Genomic DNA, 18,936 nt, shown 5'->3' with positions numbered 1-18,936 from the left:
TAGAACTTCGAGCCAGTAACCAAAAGGTTGCTAGATCAAATCCCTGAGCTGACACGGTATAAACCTGCTGTTCTGCCCCTGAACGAGGCAGTTAACACACTGTTCCTATGCCATCATTGTAAATAAGAATGTGTTCTTAACTGACTTGCCTAGTTAAACAAAGGTTAAATCAATTTTAAAAAATCACATAAATATGTTTTACATTTAGCAGACGCTGTTATCCAGAGCGATTTACAGGAGCAATTAGCGTTAACTGCTCAAGGGAAAATCTACATCATTTTTTATCTCGCCTAGTCAGCGTGAGGATTCGACCCAGCAACCTTGTAGTTACTGGCCCAATACTCTTAACCGTTAGGCTCCCCGCCACTCTGTCAGTTGTGTCAGTTCACATGCATATTATATTCTCAGAAAGAGTTGTTTAATATTAGGCCAATGCTGATCTCTTCATCAAGATTGTACAAAGATGTAGAGTTGAACTATCCGATCTGCACTGTAAATTTGCAACTCATCAAAGCTTAAATAAATAAGCAATAAAACTAGAATAACAATCTTGAAGGGTTGGTTATTTATATGCATGGAGGTTAGGTTGTAGCTAGAGTTTCAGCAGCTTGCTGAACCATTGGTCTGGAGTGGGACTCCGTTCCAATTTCATAAAGAGAAATGCAGAGTTTTGCTGACCCATCATAGAAACCCATTAAAACCCCCAGAGCATTTCAGTTGCCTGTCCCAGTCCCAAGCGTGTGTCCTGCTTGATCGCCAGCTCTCTCTAATAGGTGAGAACCTCTCACCTGTCTATCCTGACTCTGTCTGCTCTCTGTTCTCGGCTTGGTTAAGCATGATAGGATTTCAGCAACTCCACCGGCTCTCCCGTTCTGGATTAGCACTACTTTTTCTATTTGGAAACCCTGCAATCAGCTGCACACGTGAGATCAGACCATGTGTCTCTCTATGTGCAAAATGATGCTATAATGTTTTTGTTTTTTAATTGAAAGGTGGCATGATAGCTATGTATTTTATATTGAGCATGTCCTATTAGTATTCCACATTTACCATGTGTGGAGGGCATTAAGAAGTATTGACCCTAACAAGCAAATTTCTCTTCCTAACATATGCAGCATTATACACTCCATAAATAATTCGAATTTGTAAGCACATTTTTAAAAATGTGTCTCTACTTTCCAGCATTTTGGATTTGAGGTACAATGTTTCATTTGAGGGAATTTTCATAAATATAAATTTTATCATTTAGAAATAAAAGCACTTTATGTATCTAGTCCCCCCCAACTGAATATGTAGGTTTTTTTCATAAGTATTTGAACAAATTCACTTACAGTGTATTAAAGTAGTTAAAAGTTTAGTATTTGGTCCCATATTCCGAGCATGCAATGAAGCTTGTTTCTCTACAACCTTTTTGGATATATTTGCAGTTTGTTTTGGTTGTGTTTCAGATTATGTTTTGCCCAATAGGATTATTGTAAATTAGAATAGAAGATGTTTCTGAACACTTCTATATTAATGTTGATGCTACCACGAATATGGATAATCATGAATAAATAGTGAATAATGATGAGTGAGAAAGTTAAAGGGAACAAAGATTATACCCACCCAAAAATACTAACCTGTAACCGTTATCAATAACCAAGAAAGTTAGCATGTTTTTAACTTTCTCAATCATCATTATTCATTATTCATTTATGATTATCTGTAATCATGGTAGCATCCACACTAATGTAGAAGTGTTCAGAAACAACTTATATTGTTAAAAGTGACAATAAAAGTTACTCCAAAATGCATTTATATTGGGCACAACGAAATCCAAAACTCAACCAAACAAACTTCAAATGCATCCAAAAAGTTTGTAGTCACAGGCTTGATGTAGACATTGTGTGCTAGGAATATATTACCAAATAATACACATTGACTACATTTAATACACTATAAGTGAATTTCTCCAAATACTTATGACACCTTCAAATGGGGGGACTAGACATATTCATTTCTATGAAAATAAAAGTTGATATTCTCTACTTTCACCTCAAACATATTATCAAAAACCAAAATGCCTGAGTATAGAGCCTAATGAAAAGTGTCACCTTCACTCGCCAAACAAATACGTCGGGGAGTGTATATTATTTAAACCTGGAATACATGTAGAAAAATGAAATCAAACAGGGGGAAAAAACTGCTGGGTAAAACATGGTGATCTCATTTAATAGGTTTGTTTGAGTTCCATATACTCTGGAATATAATGTTACATGTATCATATTCTTTCCAATTTTGTGACTGACGTGACCGGAATCAGATTCCAATTCTGGAGAACATCGCTGTCTGATGAAGTGTAGCTAATTCTTGGGGACATTGCCAGCTATTTGATATATGAACTGTTGATGTGACATTCGGAAACCAGACTCCTACACAAGCAATTTGTTTAGAAAGCTACAGTGCCTTCAGAAAGTATTCATACCCCTTGACTTTTTCCACGTTTTGTTGTGTTACAGCCTGCATTTAAAATGGATTAAATGTAGATTTTGTGTCACTGGTTTACCACACCCATAATGTGAAAGTGGAATTATGTTTTTCATTTTCATATTTTTATTAATTGAAAATAAAAATCTAAAATGTCTTGAGTCATTAAGGATTCAACCACATTGTTGTGGCAAGCCTATATACAGTATGTTCAGAAGTAAAAATGCGCTTATCAAGTCACATAATAAGTTGCATGGACTCACTCTGTGTGAAACCTTAGAGTTAACATGATTTTTGATTGACTACCTCGTCTCTGTACCCCACACAAACAATTATATGTAAGGTGCTTCAGTCACGTAGTGAATTTCCAACACAGATTTAGTCACAAAGACCTGGGAAATGTGCCAAAGCCTTGCAAAGAAGAGCACCTATTAGTAGATGGGTAAAAAAAAAAAAGAGACATTGAATATCCTCTTGACCATGGTTAAGTTTTTAATTACACTTTAGATGGTTTATCAATACACCCAGTCACTACAAAGATAGAGCCGTCCTTCCTAACTCCGTTTCCGGAGAGGAAGGAAAGCTCTCAGGGATTTCACCGTGAGGCCAATAGTGACTTTAAAACAGTTAAGGAGTTTAATGGCTGTGATAGGAGAAAACTGAGGATGGATCAACAACATTGTAGTTATTCCACAATACTAACCTAAATGTCAGAGTGAAAAGATAGAAGCCTCTTCAGAATATTCCAAAACACGCATCCTGTTTGCAATAAGGTACTAAAGTACTAAACATCTAGTCAAATAGCGACCCAGACTATTCACATTACCCTCCCCTCTCCACACCACTGACACTCTTTGTTGTCATCTATGCATAGTCACTTTAATTAACTCTACCTACATGTACATACTACCTCAACTAACCGGTGCCCCCTCACATTGACTCTGTACCGGAACCCCCCTGTATATATTGTTATTTGTTACTACTCCTCTGTATTTACATGTTACTTTTATCTCTTATTCTTATCTGTATTTTTTTGGAACTGCACTGTCGGTTAGGGGCTCGTAAATAAGCATTTCACTGTAAGGTGAAATATAATCAAAATTCAACAAACTTCAAATGAAGAGCATTCTAATGGGTCTTTCCACTTTTAAGCAAGACAGTGATACAAGCTCTATTCATAGAATCAGGCAAAATTCCCTTATTACAAAAGTTGTCTATCATAGCCATAAATATCCTAAAACACAAGGCCCAATATACACTGGAGTTGCTAACTGTACCAAGATGACATTGAATGTTCCTGAGTGAACTACGATCATATTTGGACGGCATTTTCCTCCCCAAACTATCAGAACCAGATCAGCTGCTTCGCAATTCTAGTTTTACACATGAGGAAGTGTTAGTAGCTATTAAGTCCATGCCTGCTAATAAATCCCCAGGCCCAGATGGCTTCCCAAGCAATTTTTACAAGCAGTCCTGGCCAGAACTATGTCCTATATTTATGGCTATGATAGACAACTTTTGTAATAAGAGAGTTTTGCCTGGTTCTATGAATAGAGCTTGTATCACTGTCTTGCTTAAAAGTGGAAAGACCCATTAGAATGCTCTTCATTTGAAGTTTGCTGAATTTGGATTATAAAGTGATTACTAAATTGATAGCCAGGCGACTAGAGTCCTTATTACACTCGCTTATTAAGCCCGACCAAACGGGATAAAAAAGGGTATTTATTGGATAAAGTCAGGACTGTTTGATGTTATCGACCACTTAAATGAGTATAAGACTCCTATACTGTTGTCATCAGATGCCGAGAAGGTGTTTGACAGAGTTGAATGCCAAAGCAGCAGCTACTCTTCCTGGTGTCAAGCTAAATTAAGGCAGTTTAAGGAATTTCCTCTTTTCTATTTTGCAAAAATGTTATACATTAGCTAATTTCTTGAAATGGGTCAAATCGATGTATACCAGTCCCAGAGCTATGGTCTCCACTAACGGTTTAAGGTCACAACAACTCCCACTGAGTGGGGGCAAGGCTGTCCTCTGTCTCCCCTCCTCCTTCGATGGCTGTAGAACCATTGGCAGAGTCCATACGTTCCAATGAGAGTATCAGAGTTCCCACTATTGCTCATCAGGAACTTAAGCTACAGTATCTTTATACGCAAATAATATGATATTGCATGTTGTTAACCCAATGAACTCTATTCCACATATCTTTGATATTCTTGCCCAATTAGATACATTCTCTGGCTACAAAGCAAATCTAATGCATGTTTTCTTTTAAATAGCCAGCTATCAGATGAGTTGAGTTTAGTCTGCCCTTTCTCTTGGGAACCAAATGGATTGAAATATCTGGGAATAAGTGTTACCACAGAGAGAAATAATCTGTTTAAAGAATATAACACTCCCCTCATTAGCTAAATGAAAGAAGACCTGATCAGTTTCCCCACTCTCCCAGTGACAATGATTGGATGGATAAACATAACCAGGATGTTTATATGGCAGAATGAAGTACTCTACTCTGGTCAAACCCGAGTCTATGGGGGTTCTGGGTCTGCCCGATTCAAACGTTACTATTGGTCAGTCCAAACTTGAAATTTGCTGTCCTGGACTTTGGGCAGACTGGACTCGCTATGGGTTCAGATTGAATCTCAATCTAGCTATTCTTTACCTCTGAAGATATTTGTGATAACCGTAAGACTTTCACTATGTACAACGCCTTAATGGCATGGGCAGACTGTAGATAACACTTGGGTATTTCAAACACCTGCTCCTATTTCTTCTAACCCTGAGCTGACCAATGTGTCTCTAAAAGGTCGGCCTTCATAATTGATGATTGTGGGGTCTTATGAGGCATTTGATGCTGCTGAGGGGAGGACAGCTCATAATAATGTCTCTAACAGAGCGACTGGAATGGCATCAAACCCATGGAAATCATATGTTTGATGTATTTGATACCATTTCACTCATTACACTCCAGCCATTACCACGAGCCCATCCTTCCCAATTGTAAGGTGCCACCAGCCTTATACAGTGGCTTGTGAAAATATTCACAATGGGTTCCGCTGGTGTACAGCAATCTTTAAGTCATACCACAGATTCTCAGTTGAACTGAGTTCTGGGCTTTGACTATGCCATTCCAAGTCATTTAAATGTTTCCCCTTAAACCACTCAAGTGTTGCTTTAGCAGTATGCTTAGGGTCATTGTCCTACTGGAAGGTGAACCTTCGTCCCTCAAGAATTTCCCTGTATTTAGTGCCATCCATCATTCAATTCTTCAAATCTGACCAGTTTCCCAGTCCCTGCCTATGAAAAACTTCCCCACAGCATGCTGTCACCACCATGCTTTACTGTGGGGATTGTGTTTCCGGGTGATGAGAGCTGTTGGGTTTGCGCCAGACACAGTGTTTTCCTTGATGGCCAAAAAGCTACATTTTAGTCTCATCTGACCAGGGGAGTCTCCCACATGCCTTTTGGTAAACACCAAACGTGTTTGTTTATTTGTTTCTTTAAGCAATGGCTTTTTGTCTGGCCACTCTTCCATAAAGCCCAGCTCTGTGGAGTGTACGGCATAAAGTAGTCCTAAGGAAAGATACTCCAATATCCGCTGTGGAGCTTTGCAGCTCCTTCAGGGTATAACTTTGGTGTCTTTGTTGCCTCTCTGATTAATGCCCTTCTTGCCTGGTCTGTGAGTTTTGGTGGGCGGCCCTCTCTTGGCAGGTTTGTTGTGGTGCCATATTCTTTCCATTTCATAATAACGGATTGAATGGTGCTCCATGGGATGTTCAAAGTTTTGGATATTTTTTTATAACCCAACCCTGATCTATACTTGTCCACAGATGTGTCCCTGAACTGTTTGGAGAGCTCTTTGGTCTTCATGGTGCTGCTTGCTTGGTGGTGCCCCTTGCATAGTGGTGTTGTAGACTCTAGGGCCTTTCAGAACAAGTGTATATATACTGAGATTGTGTGACAGATCATGTGACATTTAGATTGCACACAGGTGGACTTTATTTGACTAATTATGTAACTTCTGAAGGTAATTGGTTGCACCAGATCTTATTTAGGGGCTTCACAGCAAAGGGGGTGAAAACATATTCAAGCACCACTTTTCCGTTTACATTTTTTTAAATATTTTGAAACAAGTTATTTTTTTCATTTTACCAATTTGGACTATTTTGTGTATGCCCATTACATGAAATCCAAATAAAAATCCATTCGAATTACAGGTTGTAATGCAACAAATTAGGAAAAAAGACAAAGGGGGGTGAATACTTTTGCAAGGCACTGTATGTTAGGAGGTTTGCAGACTTGTTCGATAGTGGATCTAATATGAAGAATTTTTACGAAATCAGTACTGAATATAACATCCCTGGTACAGGTTTTTTCATGTATCTTCAAATTAGAGCTCTTGTCTTTATGTTTGTAAAAGAAGGAAAGGTTGAGATTTCACTTGTCAGAAGTTGAAGAATGAATAGCCGCATATATATCTATCAAAGGAATATTTGCTATTGTACATGATCCAAACTGTCAAGATTGTGTGGAGAGACGGACCAAGGCACAGCGTGCGCGGAGTTCCACATCTTTATTTGTGTGAAACTTACAAAACAAAAGGAAACAAACAACGAACCGTACTGTCAGAGGTGCTACATGCACTAACTCAAAACAATAAAGAATAAACGATACGTGACATTCTGTAGAGCTCAGAGGCATCAACACAAAAACAAGATCCCACAACAAATAGGTGAGAAAAGGCTGCCTATGTATGATCCCCAATCAGAGACAACGATAAACAGCTGCCTCTGATTGGGAACCATGCCAGGGCAACATTGAAATAAAACACCTAGATAGGAACACCCCCCCCCCCCCCCCCTCCCCCTCCCCTAGTCACACCCCGACCTAACCAAAATAGAGAATAAAAAAGTCTCTCTATGGTCAGGGCGTGACACAAACAACGTGAATCCTCCTATGTCCCTCTTCAAAGGGTGTGGGAAAACGACCTCGGCATGGAATTTGATTAGAGGTATGGCTTGAGATCTGTAAAAAGATCCACTACCCACTTACTAGTCCCAATATTAAAGAAACTAACTACAAATTCATCTTAAACTTGTATTTTACTCCTGTTTAGTTGAATCGTATGTTCCCAGACACTTCACCAAATTGCCTGAAATGTAATGCCGAGAAAGGATATTTGTTTGGCAGTGCAATAAACAAATGGATTTCTGGCACTCTATTCATACAGCTACTCAGACAGATGAATTAAATACGGAATGGTACAATCCCCAAGCCTTTACCTTGTTAATTACATGCTTGATTCAGACAAGATAAGGTTGCTGATAACTATTTCTACTTTGCAAAGAAACATATTCTTGTGTGTTGGAAGAATTACATCCCACCAACTGAACATTGACATTTGTGTATCTTCAAAGAGGCTTACAGAAGTGTATGAGTTCCCTAAGTCGCTCTGGATAAGAGCGTCTGCTAAATGACTTAAATGTAAATGTAAAAGCCTATGTAAATTGTTGGGATGCAATAACGTGGTATACCTTATGCAATAATGTGGTATACTTTATTATAATATGTAATAAATAACTGTAATATTATAGAAGAATTTGTGAAAAAATGTGCAGTATGTGAATTTAACATGATGAACAGGAATGACGTCTCTCACGGGTGGTCAATAAAATCTATCAGAAAGCCATGCCCTTAATTAAGGACAATAGCGCGGAACATACACTATAAAAAAATGCTGGGTTAAAACCAACCCAATTTGGGCTATTTGGTAAACCAGCGCTGGGTAAATATTTGACAGAAATAACCCAACATGTTGGGTTGTTGAAATTACCCAAACACTGGTTAATTTTACCATTGGTTGGGTATTTTTTACTTTCATGCTGGGTCAACCTAGCAGCTGTTTTTTTAAACATAATCTTTAGGTTATTTTCAAGAGCTTATTAATAGAACAAATCTCTTAAAGTGTCAAGCATCCTGAGACCCAGCAAGTACCCCTATTTCAAAATGTATCTACATTTGTAGTACTTGTTTTGATTAACTCTGAAAATATATTTGTATTACCAACATTAACAGTATTATGAAATTATATCTGTTGCTATCTACTGCTAAATTGTAATACTAAGGCCTAGATTCAAATCAGATCCAGCATTAACCAGACACCTAAGACGACAACATAGCATGACAACAACATGGTAGCAACATAACATGGTAGCAGCACAAAACATGGTACAAACATTATTGGGCACAGACAACAGCACAAAGGGCAAGAAGGTAGAGACAAAAATACATCACGCAAAGCAGCCACAACTGTCAGTAAGAGTTTCCATGATTGAGTCTTTGAGTGAAGAGATTGAGATAAAACTGTCCAGTTTGAGTGCTTGTTGCAGCTAGTTCCAGTCGCTAGCTGCCGCAAACTGAAAAGACAAGCGACCCAGGGGTGTGTGTGCTTTGGGGACCTTTAACAGAATGTGACTGGCATAACTTGTGTTGTATGTGGAGGATGAGGGCTGCTGATTTACTTAGATAGGGTAGAGTGAGGCCTAAGAGGGTTTTATAAATAAGCATCAACCAGTGGGTCTTGTGACGGATATATAGAGATGACCAGTTTAAAGAGGAGTATAGAGTGCAGTGATGTGTCCTATGAGGAGCATTGGTGGCAAATCTGATGGCCGAATGGTAAAGAACATCTAAATGCTCGAGAGCACCCTTACCTGCCGATCTATAATCAAATTTCAAATCAAATTTATTTATATAGCCCTTCGTACATCAGCTGATATCTCAAAGTGCTGTACAGAAACCCAGCCTAAAACCCCAAACAGCAAACAATGCAGGTGTAAAAGCACGGTGGCTAGGAAAAACTCCCTAGAAAGGCCAAAACCTAGGAAGAAACCTAGAGAGGAACCAGGCTATGTGGGGTGGCCAGTCCTCTTCTGGCTGTGCCGGGTAGAGATTATAACAGAACATGACCAAGATGTTCAAATGTTCATAAATGACCAGCATGGTCGAATAATAATAAGGCAGAACAGTTGAAACTGGAGCAGCAGCACAGTCAGGTGGACTGGGGACAGCAAGGAGTCATCATGTCAGGTAGTCCTGGGGCACGGTCCTAGGGCTCAGGTCCTCCGAGAGAGAGAGAAAGAAAGAGAGAATTAGAGAGAGCATATGTGGGGTGGCCAGTCCTCTTCTGGCTGTGCCGGGTGGAGATTATAACAGAACGTGGCCAAGATGTTCAAATGTTCATAAATGACCAGCATGGTTGAATAATAGTAAGGCAGAACAGTTGAAACTGGAGCAGCAGCATGGCCAGGTGGACTGGGGACAGCAAGGAGTCATCATGTAGTCCTGGGACATGGTCCTAGGGCCCAGGCCAGTTGAAACTGGAGCAGCATGGCCAGGTGGACTGGGGACAGCAAGGAGTCATCATGTCAGGTAGTCCTGGGGCATGGTCCTAGGGCTCAGGTCCTCCGAGAGAGAGAAAGAAAGAGAGAAGGAGAGAATTAGAGAACGCACACTTAGATTCACACAGGACACCGAATAGGACAGGAGAAGTACTCCAGATATAACAAACTGACCCTAGCCCCCCGACACATAAACTAATGCAGCATATAATAAATTATGAATAAATTATGTCTCTGTAATCTTGCATGGGTAGGATTGTCATCTGAATCAGGGTTAGTTTGTCAGATGGGGTGAAAGAGGAGTGATTACGATAGAGGAAACCACGTCTAGATTTAACTTTAACTTGCACATTTGATATGTGCTGAGAGAAGGTCAGTGTACCATATAGCCATACTCCCAAGTACTTGTATGAGGTGACTACCTCAAGCTCTAAACCCTCAGAGGTAGTAATCACACCGGTGGGGAGAGGGGCATTCTTCTTTCTTGTTCAGAACAAGGTTAAGGGTAGAGAAAGTTTTTTGGACACTAAGAAAGCTTTGTTGTAGAGCATTTAACACAAAATCCGGGGAGGGACCAGCTGAATATAAGACTGTATCATCTGCATATAAATGGATGAGAGAGCTGCCTACTGCCTGAGCTATGTTGTTGATGTAAATTGAGAAGGGCGTGTGGCCTGGGATTTAGCCTTGGTGTACTCCCTTGGTGACAGGCAGTGGCTGAGACAGCAGATTTTCTGCAGGCTTTATACACTGCACTCTTTGAGAAAGGTAGTTAGCAAACCAGGTCAAAGACACCAATAATCCTTAGCCGGCCCACACGAATGGAATGGTCTTCAGTATCAAAAGTTTTGGCCAAGTCTATAAAAATAGCAGCACAACTTTTCTTAGAATCAAGAGCAATTGTGACATCATTGAGGACCTTTAAGGCTGGAGTGACACATCCATTACCTGAAGGGAAACCAGATTGCATACCAGAGAGAATACTATAAAACATCAAGAAAGCCAGTCAGTTGATTATTGACAAGTTTTTCCAACACTTTTGATAAACATGTCATTCATTGAAGTCAATTATTTTTGGTCAAAGATTGCTATTGGTATTCAAATGCAATTCGACTAAAGAAAAGGTTGTCAACAGTGCAAAATTATTTGCAAGTGAAATGTATATTCTGTGAGTTTTTTACATTGTTGTATTGTTTGCTTCAGACCCCTTTGGAAAGAAACAAGAGTCCAAGATGTCTGAGTAAGTTCCAATATGTTTTTATGATATCAGTATATACAGTTGTAGTCGGAAGTTTACATACATCTTAGCCAAATACATTTAAACTCAGTTTTTCTCAAGTCCTGACATTTAATCCTAATACAAATTCCATGTTTTAGGTCAGTTAGGACCACCGCTTTATTTTAAGAATGTGAAATGTCAGAATAATTTTAGAGAATGATTTATTTCAGTTTTTATTTCTTTCATCACATTCCCAGTGTGTCAGAAGTTTAATACACTCAATTAGTATTTGGTAGCATTGCCTTTAAATTGTTCAACTTGGGTCAAACGTTTTGGGGATCCTTCCACAAGCTTCCCACAATAAGTTGGGTGAACATTTGGCCCATTCCTCCTGGCAGAGCTGGTGTAACTGAGTCAGGTTTCTAAGCCTCCTTGCTCGCACACACTTCTTCAGTTCTGCCCACACATTTTCTAAATTACTGAGGTCAGGGCTTTGTGAGTCCCTCCTGCAGCAAAGCACCCACACAAAATGATATGGCCACCCCCTTGCTTCACGGTTGGGATGGTGTTCTTCGGCTTACAAGCCTCCCCTTTTTCCTCCAAAAATAATGATGGTCATCTTGGCCAAACAATTCTATTTTTGTTTCATCAGACCAGAGGACATTTCTCCAATAAGTACGATCTTTGTCCCCATGTGCAGTTGCAAACCGTAGTATGGATTTTTTAGGTCATTTTTGGAGCAGTGGCTTCTTCCTTGCTGAGCGGCCTTTCAGGTAATGTTGATATAGGACTCATTCTACTGTGGATATAGATACTTTTGAACCTGTTTCCTCCAGCATCTTTACAAGGTCCTTTGCCGTTAATATGCGATTGCTTTGCACTTTTCGCACCAAAGTACGTTCTTCTCTAGGAGACAGAAGTGTCTTCTTCCTGAGCGGTATGAAGGCTGCTTGGTCCCTTGGTGTTTATACTTGTGTACTATTGTTTGTACAGATGAATGTGGTACCTTCAGGTGTTTGTAAATTGCTCCCAAGGATGAACCAGACTTGTGGAGGTCTACAATTGTTTTTCTTAGATCTTGGCTGATTTCTTTAGATTTTCCCATGACGTCAAGCAAAGAGGCACTGAGTTTGAAGGTAGGCCTTCAGAGACATCCACAGGTACACCTCCAATTGACTCAAATTATGTAATTTAGTCATGACATAATTTTCTGGAATTTTCCAAGCTGTTTAAAGGCACATTCAACTTAGTGTATGTGAACTTCTGACCCACTGAAATTGTGATACAGTGAGTGAAATTATTATAAGTGAAATAATCTTTCTGTAAACAATTGTTGGAAAAATTACTTGTGTCATGCACAAAGTAGATGTCCTAACCGACTTGCCAAAACTATAGTTTGTTTACAAAAAATGTATGGTGTGGTTGACCAACTAGTTTTAATGACTCCAACCTAAGTGTATGTACATTTTCAACTCCAACTGTATATTGTATGCCCTGTTTGAATTATATTAACATCACCTTTATATTGGTGTTCATCTGTGTAATATCCTCCTATTAGAGGAGAGATGCTCATTGTGGAAATATAGTATTCACTCTATTATGATATCATCTTCAGGATCTTGGGCATCCATGGAAATCAAAAAATTACCTTTTTTTATTAATGGTTAGAAACTTATCTTGACCTCACCAGTGCCCCATGTCAAAACATGATATGTGTCAGAAATGTGTACCTTTCTGGAAAATTCACACATCTTTTCATGAACTATTTTAGGAAAAAAATGTCATCGAGTCGCAAGCATCATCTGAAGGTAAATGGTTACTAGTAACATTGAATTGTTATTTTTGGAATGAAACCTAATTGTGAGCAAAATATGTTATATTATTATATAATTATAAAAGTCTCTGTGTGTTGTGTATTCCCTGTTAACCATAATCCAGTTGTGTCACTATTCATGCTTCTCTCTCCTCCAGAGCGTGATGCTCCAGATTGCTAAGGACTTGCTGGAGGCAGAGGCCATAGAGGCAGTGGAAGAGAAAAAAAGGTACATGGATGAGAGCTGCCCCGCATTGGACCTGCCTGGGTCATTGGTGGAACTGCAGGTACAGTATCACTAATAGTTGAAATCACCCGTGTTTAACATAGCTTCACAGAGCAGTGCTTAAACAGCCATTCATAATGGTCCAATGCAGGCATAATTTATGGGTAATAATTTAGTACCTTACTGTGATTGTTTTCAAATACAATGGTCAAAAGGAAACAAAAATAGCTTCTTAGCAAAGAGCAATTTCTCAAGCAAGAATTTTGCGAGAACTGTCTTGGAGTGGTCTGAGTGGGGAGGGGAAAACTGAAAACTAGCTTTCATTGGCAGAGAGGTTTGGAACTCTCTTATCGGTCTGTTAATTAATGTAGTATATCAGGCCAAAACTCCATCCCACCAAAACAGGATGAAATTTCATACGGTCTTATACTTAAGGATTAGCCTCTTTTTTTCCCAATTTTCACCTAAAATGACATACCCACATCTAACTGTGTGTAGCTCAGGCCCTGAAGCAAGGATATACATATTATTGGTACCATTTGAAAGGAAAACCTTTGAAGTTTATGGAAATGTGAAAGGAATGTAGTAGAATATAACACAATAGATCTGGTAAAAGATAATACAAAGAAAAAAACACTGTTCTTTTGTATTTTTTTTATACAATCATCTTTGAAATGCAATAGAAAGGCCATAATGTACTATTCCAGCCCAGGTGCAATTTAGATTTTGGGCACTAGATGGCATCAGTGTATATGCAAAGTTTTAGACTAATCCAATGAAACATTGCATTTCTGTTAAAAATGTTGTATCAAGACTGCCCAAATGTGCCTAATTTGTTTATTAATAACTTTTCATTTTCAAAATGTTGCACTCTCCTCAAACAATAGCATGGTGTACAGTAATAGCTACTGTAAATTGGACAGTGCAGTTAGATTAACAAGACTAAGTTTCCTGCCAATATCAGATGCCCTGGGAAATGTTCTTGTTACGTACAACCTCATGCTAATCGCATTAGCCTACATTAGCTCAACCGTCCCGAGGAGAGGACGTCGATCCCAAAGAAGTTTTAAAGGGAATTATCATAATTTTCACAATTTCACAGTTTTACGAGTGTACGAAACATTAGGAACACTTGCTCTTTCCATGACATGGACTGACCAGGTGAATGCTAGGATTCCTTATTGATGTCACTTATTAAATCCACTTCAATCAGTGTAGATGAAGTAAATCATGTTTTGACTGCACTGGGCCTTTAAACTGGATTTTCAATCTACGCTGTCAGGAAATTCACTGTAACCCTACAGTACAGTTGTTGAAGATTCCTTTTGTTGATAACCAACTGCAGGAAATGTGCAAGACAATCCATCACCAGCTTGATAAAGTGGATGAGGAGAGATACGACCTGGCAGGCAAAGTGGGCAAGTGTGACAAAGAGGTATTGTCATCCAGTTGAGGTCGATTCCATTTGTTGATTTTCTCTCTTGTTTAGATTGAAGACCTGAAGATAAAAGAGCATATCTTGCATTTTTCCTGATCTTCTCTCTTTACAGATTGATGATTTGAGGATTAAAGTGGTTGAGATCCAGGGCATTAAGAAGCCAGCTCTGAAGAAAGTACGTATGTCTGCTGATGCTATGCTCCAGGCTTTGTTGGGCTCCAAGCACAAGGTGACCATGGATCTGAGATCCAATCTGAAACAAGTGAAGAAGGAAGTCAAAGAGGATGTGAGTAACATGGAGGCATAATAATGTTCAAAAATATATATGTACTATGGATTGATATCAGTGCATAGCCGCCGGAAGATGTTTTGAGTTGGGGGGGTACGTCTATCATCTTATTTGTGTATAGTGGCATAGAGTAGAGCAGAGGTGTTTCTAGAATTTTCACACATGGGGACTAAGGAATCCAGACTTTTAGTAAGGTCCATGGAAAATATGGCATTTTAAAAACGTATTTCATGAAATTCTACATAATTTTACGCGTGGAGACGTTACCAGAGTATTTTTTAATACCACACATATGATCACATGGACAGGGTTCTGACACTGACAAACTAAGATCAATTGAAACGACCTAGCCTTGAATGCAACCAATAGCCTTGGCCAACGAAAAGAGTGGAGACACACAGACTGTACAATATGAGGAGGAATTTATAGTCCTCAAAAGCTTTGACTACCAGTGATGAAGAGACTGAATACACGCCTCACCAGCGATGGCAGATGCGGTCGTGCCAATAGCCTATCTCTCATAGATACTTTGTAAAACAATGCTGTTCATTCAATATTGCAAAGTCGATAACATACAGTATTTAGTAGCTTAATTATAGGTAATACTTGTGCAGCCTGACTTCTCTATTCAGCAGTAGCCGTTTGATTCCCAAACTGTTTTTCCCGTGATTGTATTTCAAAATATTGCGAGAGGCCGGGATATTTGAGCTGCTTTTCACTCAATAATCAGCTGCTGGATATTTGTGCTGTCCAAATTGTAGCAGGATTCCTGACCGTATGCGCTTGTGATTACACACAATCCACAGCTAAAGAAGCTATTGAGTCTCTCTGGCTAAATTATGCTCTCTGGTGTAGTAATTGAATGATTTGATTATATTTCTGTACAGACAGGAGTAGTTCTATAATTTTGGTTAACTGTATTTCATTTATCAGAGGGTGCTGCAGAAACTCCAGCACCCTTACTTCCCGAGGCTATGTATCAGTGCCAATATACAGTACATTTGTAGTCAATAATTTTACTCATATCCAATTATTTTGGCACAAATATCACTTCATATTGACTAATATCATCCTATGTATTTATTTTCCTTTTACTTAAAGCTCAAAACATATAATTTCCTTGACCTAAACAAATAGCTTATAGTCTCTCTTGGCCTGATATCTCTGCTGTAACACCCACTCTCCATTAAAGGACAAAGATACAGTGGGTGACTGGCGTAAGAACATTGACGACAAGGCCGGCATGGACGGCAGGAAGAAGATGTTTGAGGCCGCATAAACGCTATGGCAAGAACCATTTCCCCTGCTTTTCTCTGTGTCTTAATAAATCAGTTGGTAGCCATGGCCGTCTTTTGTGTTGGATATATAAGGTGGTATTGTGGTTAAGTCCCAGGTGGATTTGTATGACCTTGTTATTGATTTCACTGCTTCCTTTTTGTCTGTATACGCCAGACCCAGGTAATCACCTCACAGCAACTTGAACACATTTTGAAAGGCACTTATTGTATATGAAATAAATATTTCAACACTTACAACTGGAATAGCAGTTTTATTTTGCTTGCACGTCTTCATAATGTGTGAGATTAAAAAATTAAAACTACTTATGCAGTAGTCTACTTGATTTGGGTAGGATTAGTATACTATTCAATGTTATTCAATAGAAGATAATGGGCATGAAAAGCTAAGTGTAAAAAACAAACGGAATAACTAAAGGACTTTAAACCTAGGACTTGATTTATTGGAACATATCACACACACCAAAAGGCATATTCTCTGTGCATGTACTCTTTTGCTCTCATGTTATAAATATTAATTTCATGAATTAATCATTGCATAACTTTTTAAATAGTATAACAATAAACTATTTATATATATTAACCAAAACCACAAGATGTCAGTGGAACACCTGTTCTCCTTGCCTCCCCTCTGCCCCTGTCTCTCTCTCTCTCTGTGTCAATCTGCTGACCTAGTGAACTTGAGGTAATTACGACTCCTATAACTGGTATAGTATATTTTTATTGTGTGAGCATGTTGTGCATTAAAACTGATAGAAACATATTTAAGCTAGGATTGAATCAATTGTTGATGTTTTATCTGTACTAACACTAAACTACAACACTCATTTGATATAAGTAATGAAGAATGAACATAGACTAACATGTTATAACACATTTTATGAATGTCTTAATTAATTATTTGCAATCTATCATTTGTAAACATTTATAAACTTTTATAAGCAGAAATAGCATTACAGTTCATAAGCATTTATAACATGAATGATCATATAGGCCTATACAGTTTTGTAAGCATTTGTAATGGCTTATTCATGAGAGTTATTTTAAAGGGGCAATCTTGGAATCCTAAATGAATTATATATACCCATTGACTCTTGAAGAATAATACTTATAAATGCCTCATGAGCTTAGTTCAAGTGTCGTGCCCCATCAGAACCCAAAATATAAGTTTGCTTTACTCCAATGTTTGTAAACAAATTACATTTAATACATGCTATAAAGCTTAATAAAGAGTTACAATTTAGGATTGTTAGTATTTCTCACGCAAAAATCAGCATGCATGTGTTGACCAGGGTAGTTGAATATTCATGATGACAAACATATGTTTTGTTGTGTCTTGTGAAACATTAGGTTGGTGCTGTATCTTGTGACATCTCCGATGCAGTGAGAGCGGGACAGTGGAGGACTAGGATGGATATGATGCCCTCTACTGCCCCACCATAGCTCACACAACTGCAGGTAAGGAAGAAATAAGAAACCTGTTTGCTGGACGATGTAAAAACGAATCAATACATCGACCATCCGTGTAGTACACCTATCTTTACCTTTCACTTACAACACTTACAATGTGATTTATTGACAAGTGCCTTGGTTTTATTGTCAATTACAGTGTAGAATTCAGTCTGGGAACATGAACAATTGAGACATCTAATGGAAAAAGGATATTTGGGTGAGTGATGTAAGTACTGTTTAGATCATGGTGCTTTATGAGGTGAAAAGGAAATGGTTGTGTGATGGCATTGTTGAAGCCTACAGGATCATACCTCTGTGTAAGCAATGTGTGACAATATCTTCTATATATAAGCTGATAAACCATAGGGTGCATGATTCCCCTGTCTCTACGTCTTGGTGTCTGTCTTGGTCTCTGTCTCTACGTCTTGGTGTCTGTCTTGGTCTCTGTCTCTACGTCTTGGTGTCTGTCTTGGTCTCTGCCTCTACGTCTTGGTCTCTGCCTCTAGGTCTTGGTGTCTGTCTTGGTCTCTGCCTCTACTTCTTGGTGTCTGTCTTGGTCTCTGCCTCTATTTCTTGGTTGCTGCAAGGCCCATTTGCAAAATCGTCCCTGTTACTTTCAACGTGACACTTTTCACTGGATATCAAATTTAACCGACTGTGTCTTTAACGGACAGATTCCCTTACAGTTTCACATTAAGCAAACGTTGCATTCCAAGTTTGCATGTCACTAATACAGGAGGAGCCCTTCTCCCCAAATTAGAGGACGCCTACAATATCCAATGAAGAGCCGCGGAAATATTTGCCACCACATATTCCAATACATGTGTCTAGTAGGGACCATTACATTTTGGCAGATGATTTATGCCTTTAGTTACATGGCTGGGGAATATAGGACTAGGCCTACATGGTTAGCAAGCTAATTCTGGCACCAAATTACCCACAGTAAATAAACAGTATAGATGTGGTCAAAGTATGGATCAGACCCCCTACCTATCCTACCATCAGATCCTGAAGCACCGCCGCAATACATAATACGTTACAGTGAAGGGTGTCAGCGACTCTAAATAGTAAGATTTACTATTTCCAAGAAGTATAACATCTGGCCCTGTAACGTAAGCCTACTATGACCACATTATTTAGCATTAATTGATTAAAACTCAATCACAACAAGAAAGCTATAGAGGGATATATATATATAGAGAGAGAGAGAGAGCGAGAGAGAGAGAGAGAGAGAGGGATGAAATTGTGACAAGCAGTTGCATGTTGTTTTTTTATTGTTTACGTTACAGAGCAAGACGTGCAAATTGTATTGATACTGTAGTTATCTGGTTGGTCGGTGT

The 18,936-nt window shown here is 38.8% G+C and overlaps 1 protein-coding gene across 5 annotated transcripts in view; it reads left to right on the top strand.

Moving 5' to 3' along the window:
- The window catches only part of LOC115134459 (troponin I, fast skeletal muscle-like), a 31,294-nt gene extending 13,480 nt beyond the window's left edge, over nucleotides 1–17,814 (top strand). For 2 of the 5 annotated variants that reach the window (XM_029668454.2, XM_029668453.2), the window contains 6 exons: nucleotides 11,068–11,104; nucleotides 12,855–12,891; nucleotides 13,055–13,183; nucleotides 14,468–14,557; nucleotides 14,673–14,846; nucleotides 16,042–16,384. In XM_029668454.2, the coding sequence (XP_029524314.1) occupies nucleotides 11,097–11,104; nucleotides 12,855–12,891; nucleotides 13,055–13,183; nucleotides 14,468–14,557; nucleotides 14,673–14,846; nucleotides 16,042–16,128 (525 nt within the window). In that variant the 5' untranslated portion in view covers nucleotides 11,068–11,096 and the 3' untranslated portion in view covers nucleotides 16,129–16,384. Of the gene's footprint in view, nucleotides 1–705; nucleotides 774–814; nucleotides 924–11,067; nucleotides 11,105–12,840; nucleotides 12,892–13,054; nucleotides 13,184–14,467; nucleotides 14,558–14,672; nucleotides 14,847–16,041; nucleotides 16,830–17,494; nucleotides 17,603–17,753 lie in introns of those variants that run through there. The other 3 variants (XR_010464738.1, XM_029668451.2, XM_029668450.2) reach the window with 3 other exon arrangements.
- The last annotated feature ends 1,122 nt before the right edge of the window (nucleotides 17,815–18,936 follow it).

This window comes from Oncorhynchus nerka, linkage group LG9a (genome assembly GCF_034236695.1).
Source record: "Oncorhynchus nerka isolate Pitt River linkage group LG9a, Oner_Uvic_2.0, whole genome shotgun sequence".
Taxonomy (NCBI): domain Eukaryota; kingdom Metazoa; phylum Chordata; class Actinopteri; order Salmoniformes; family Salmonidae; genus Oncorhynchus; species Oncorhynchus nerka.
Note: the sequence above shows the minus strand (reverse complement) of the source record. Positions and strands in the feature narration are given on the sequence as shown.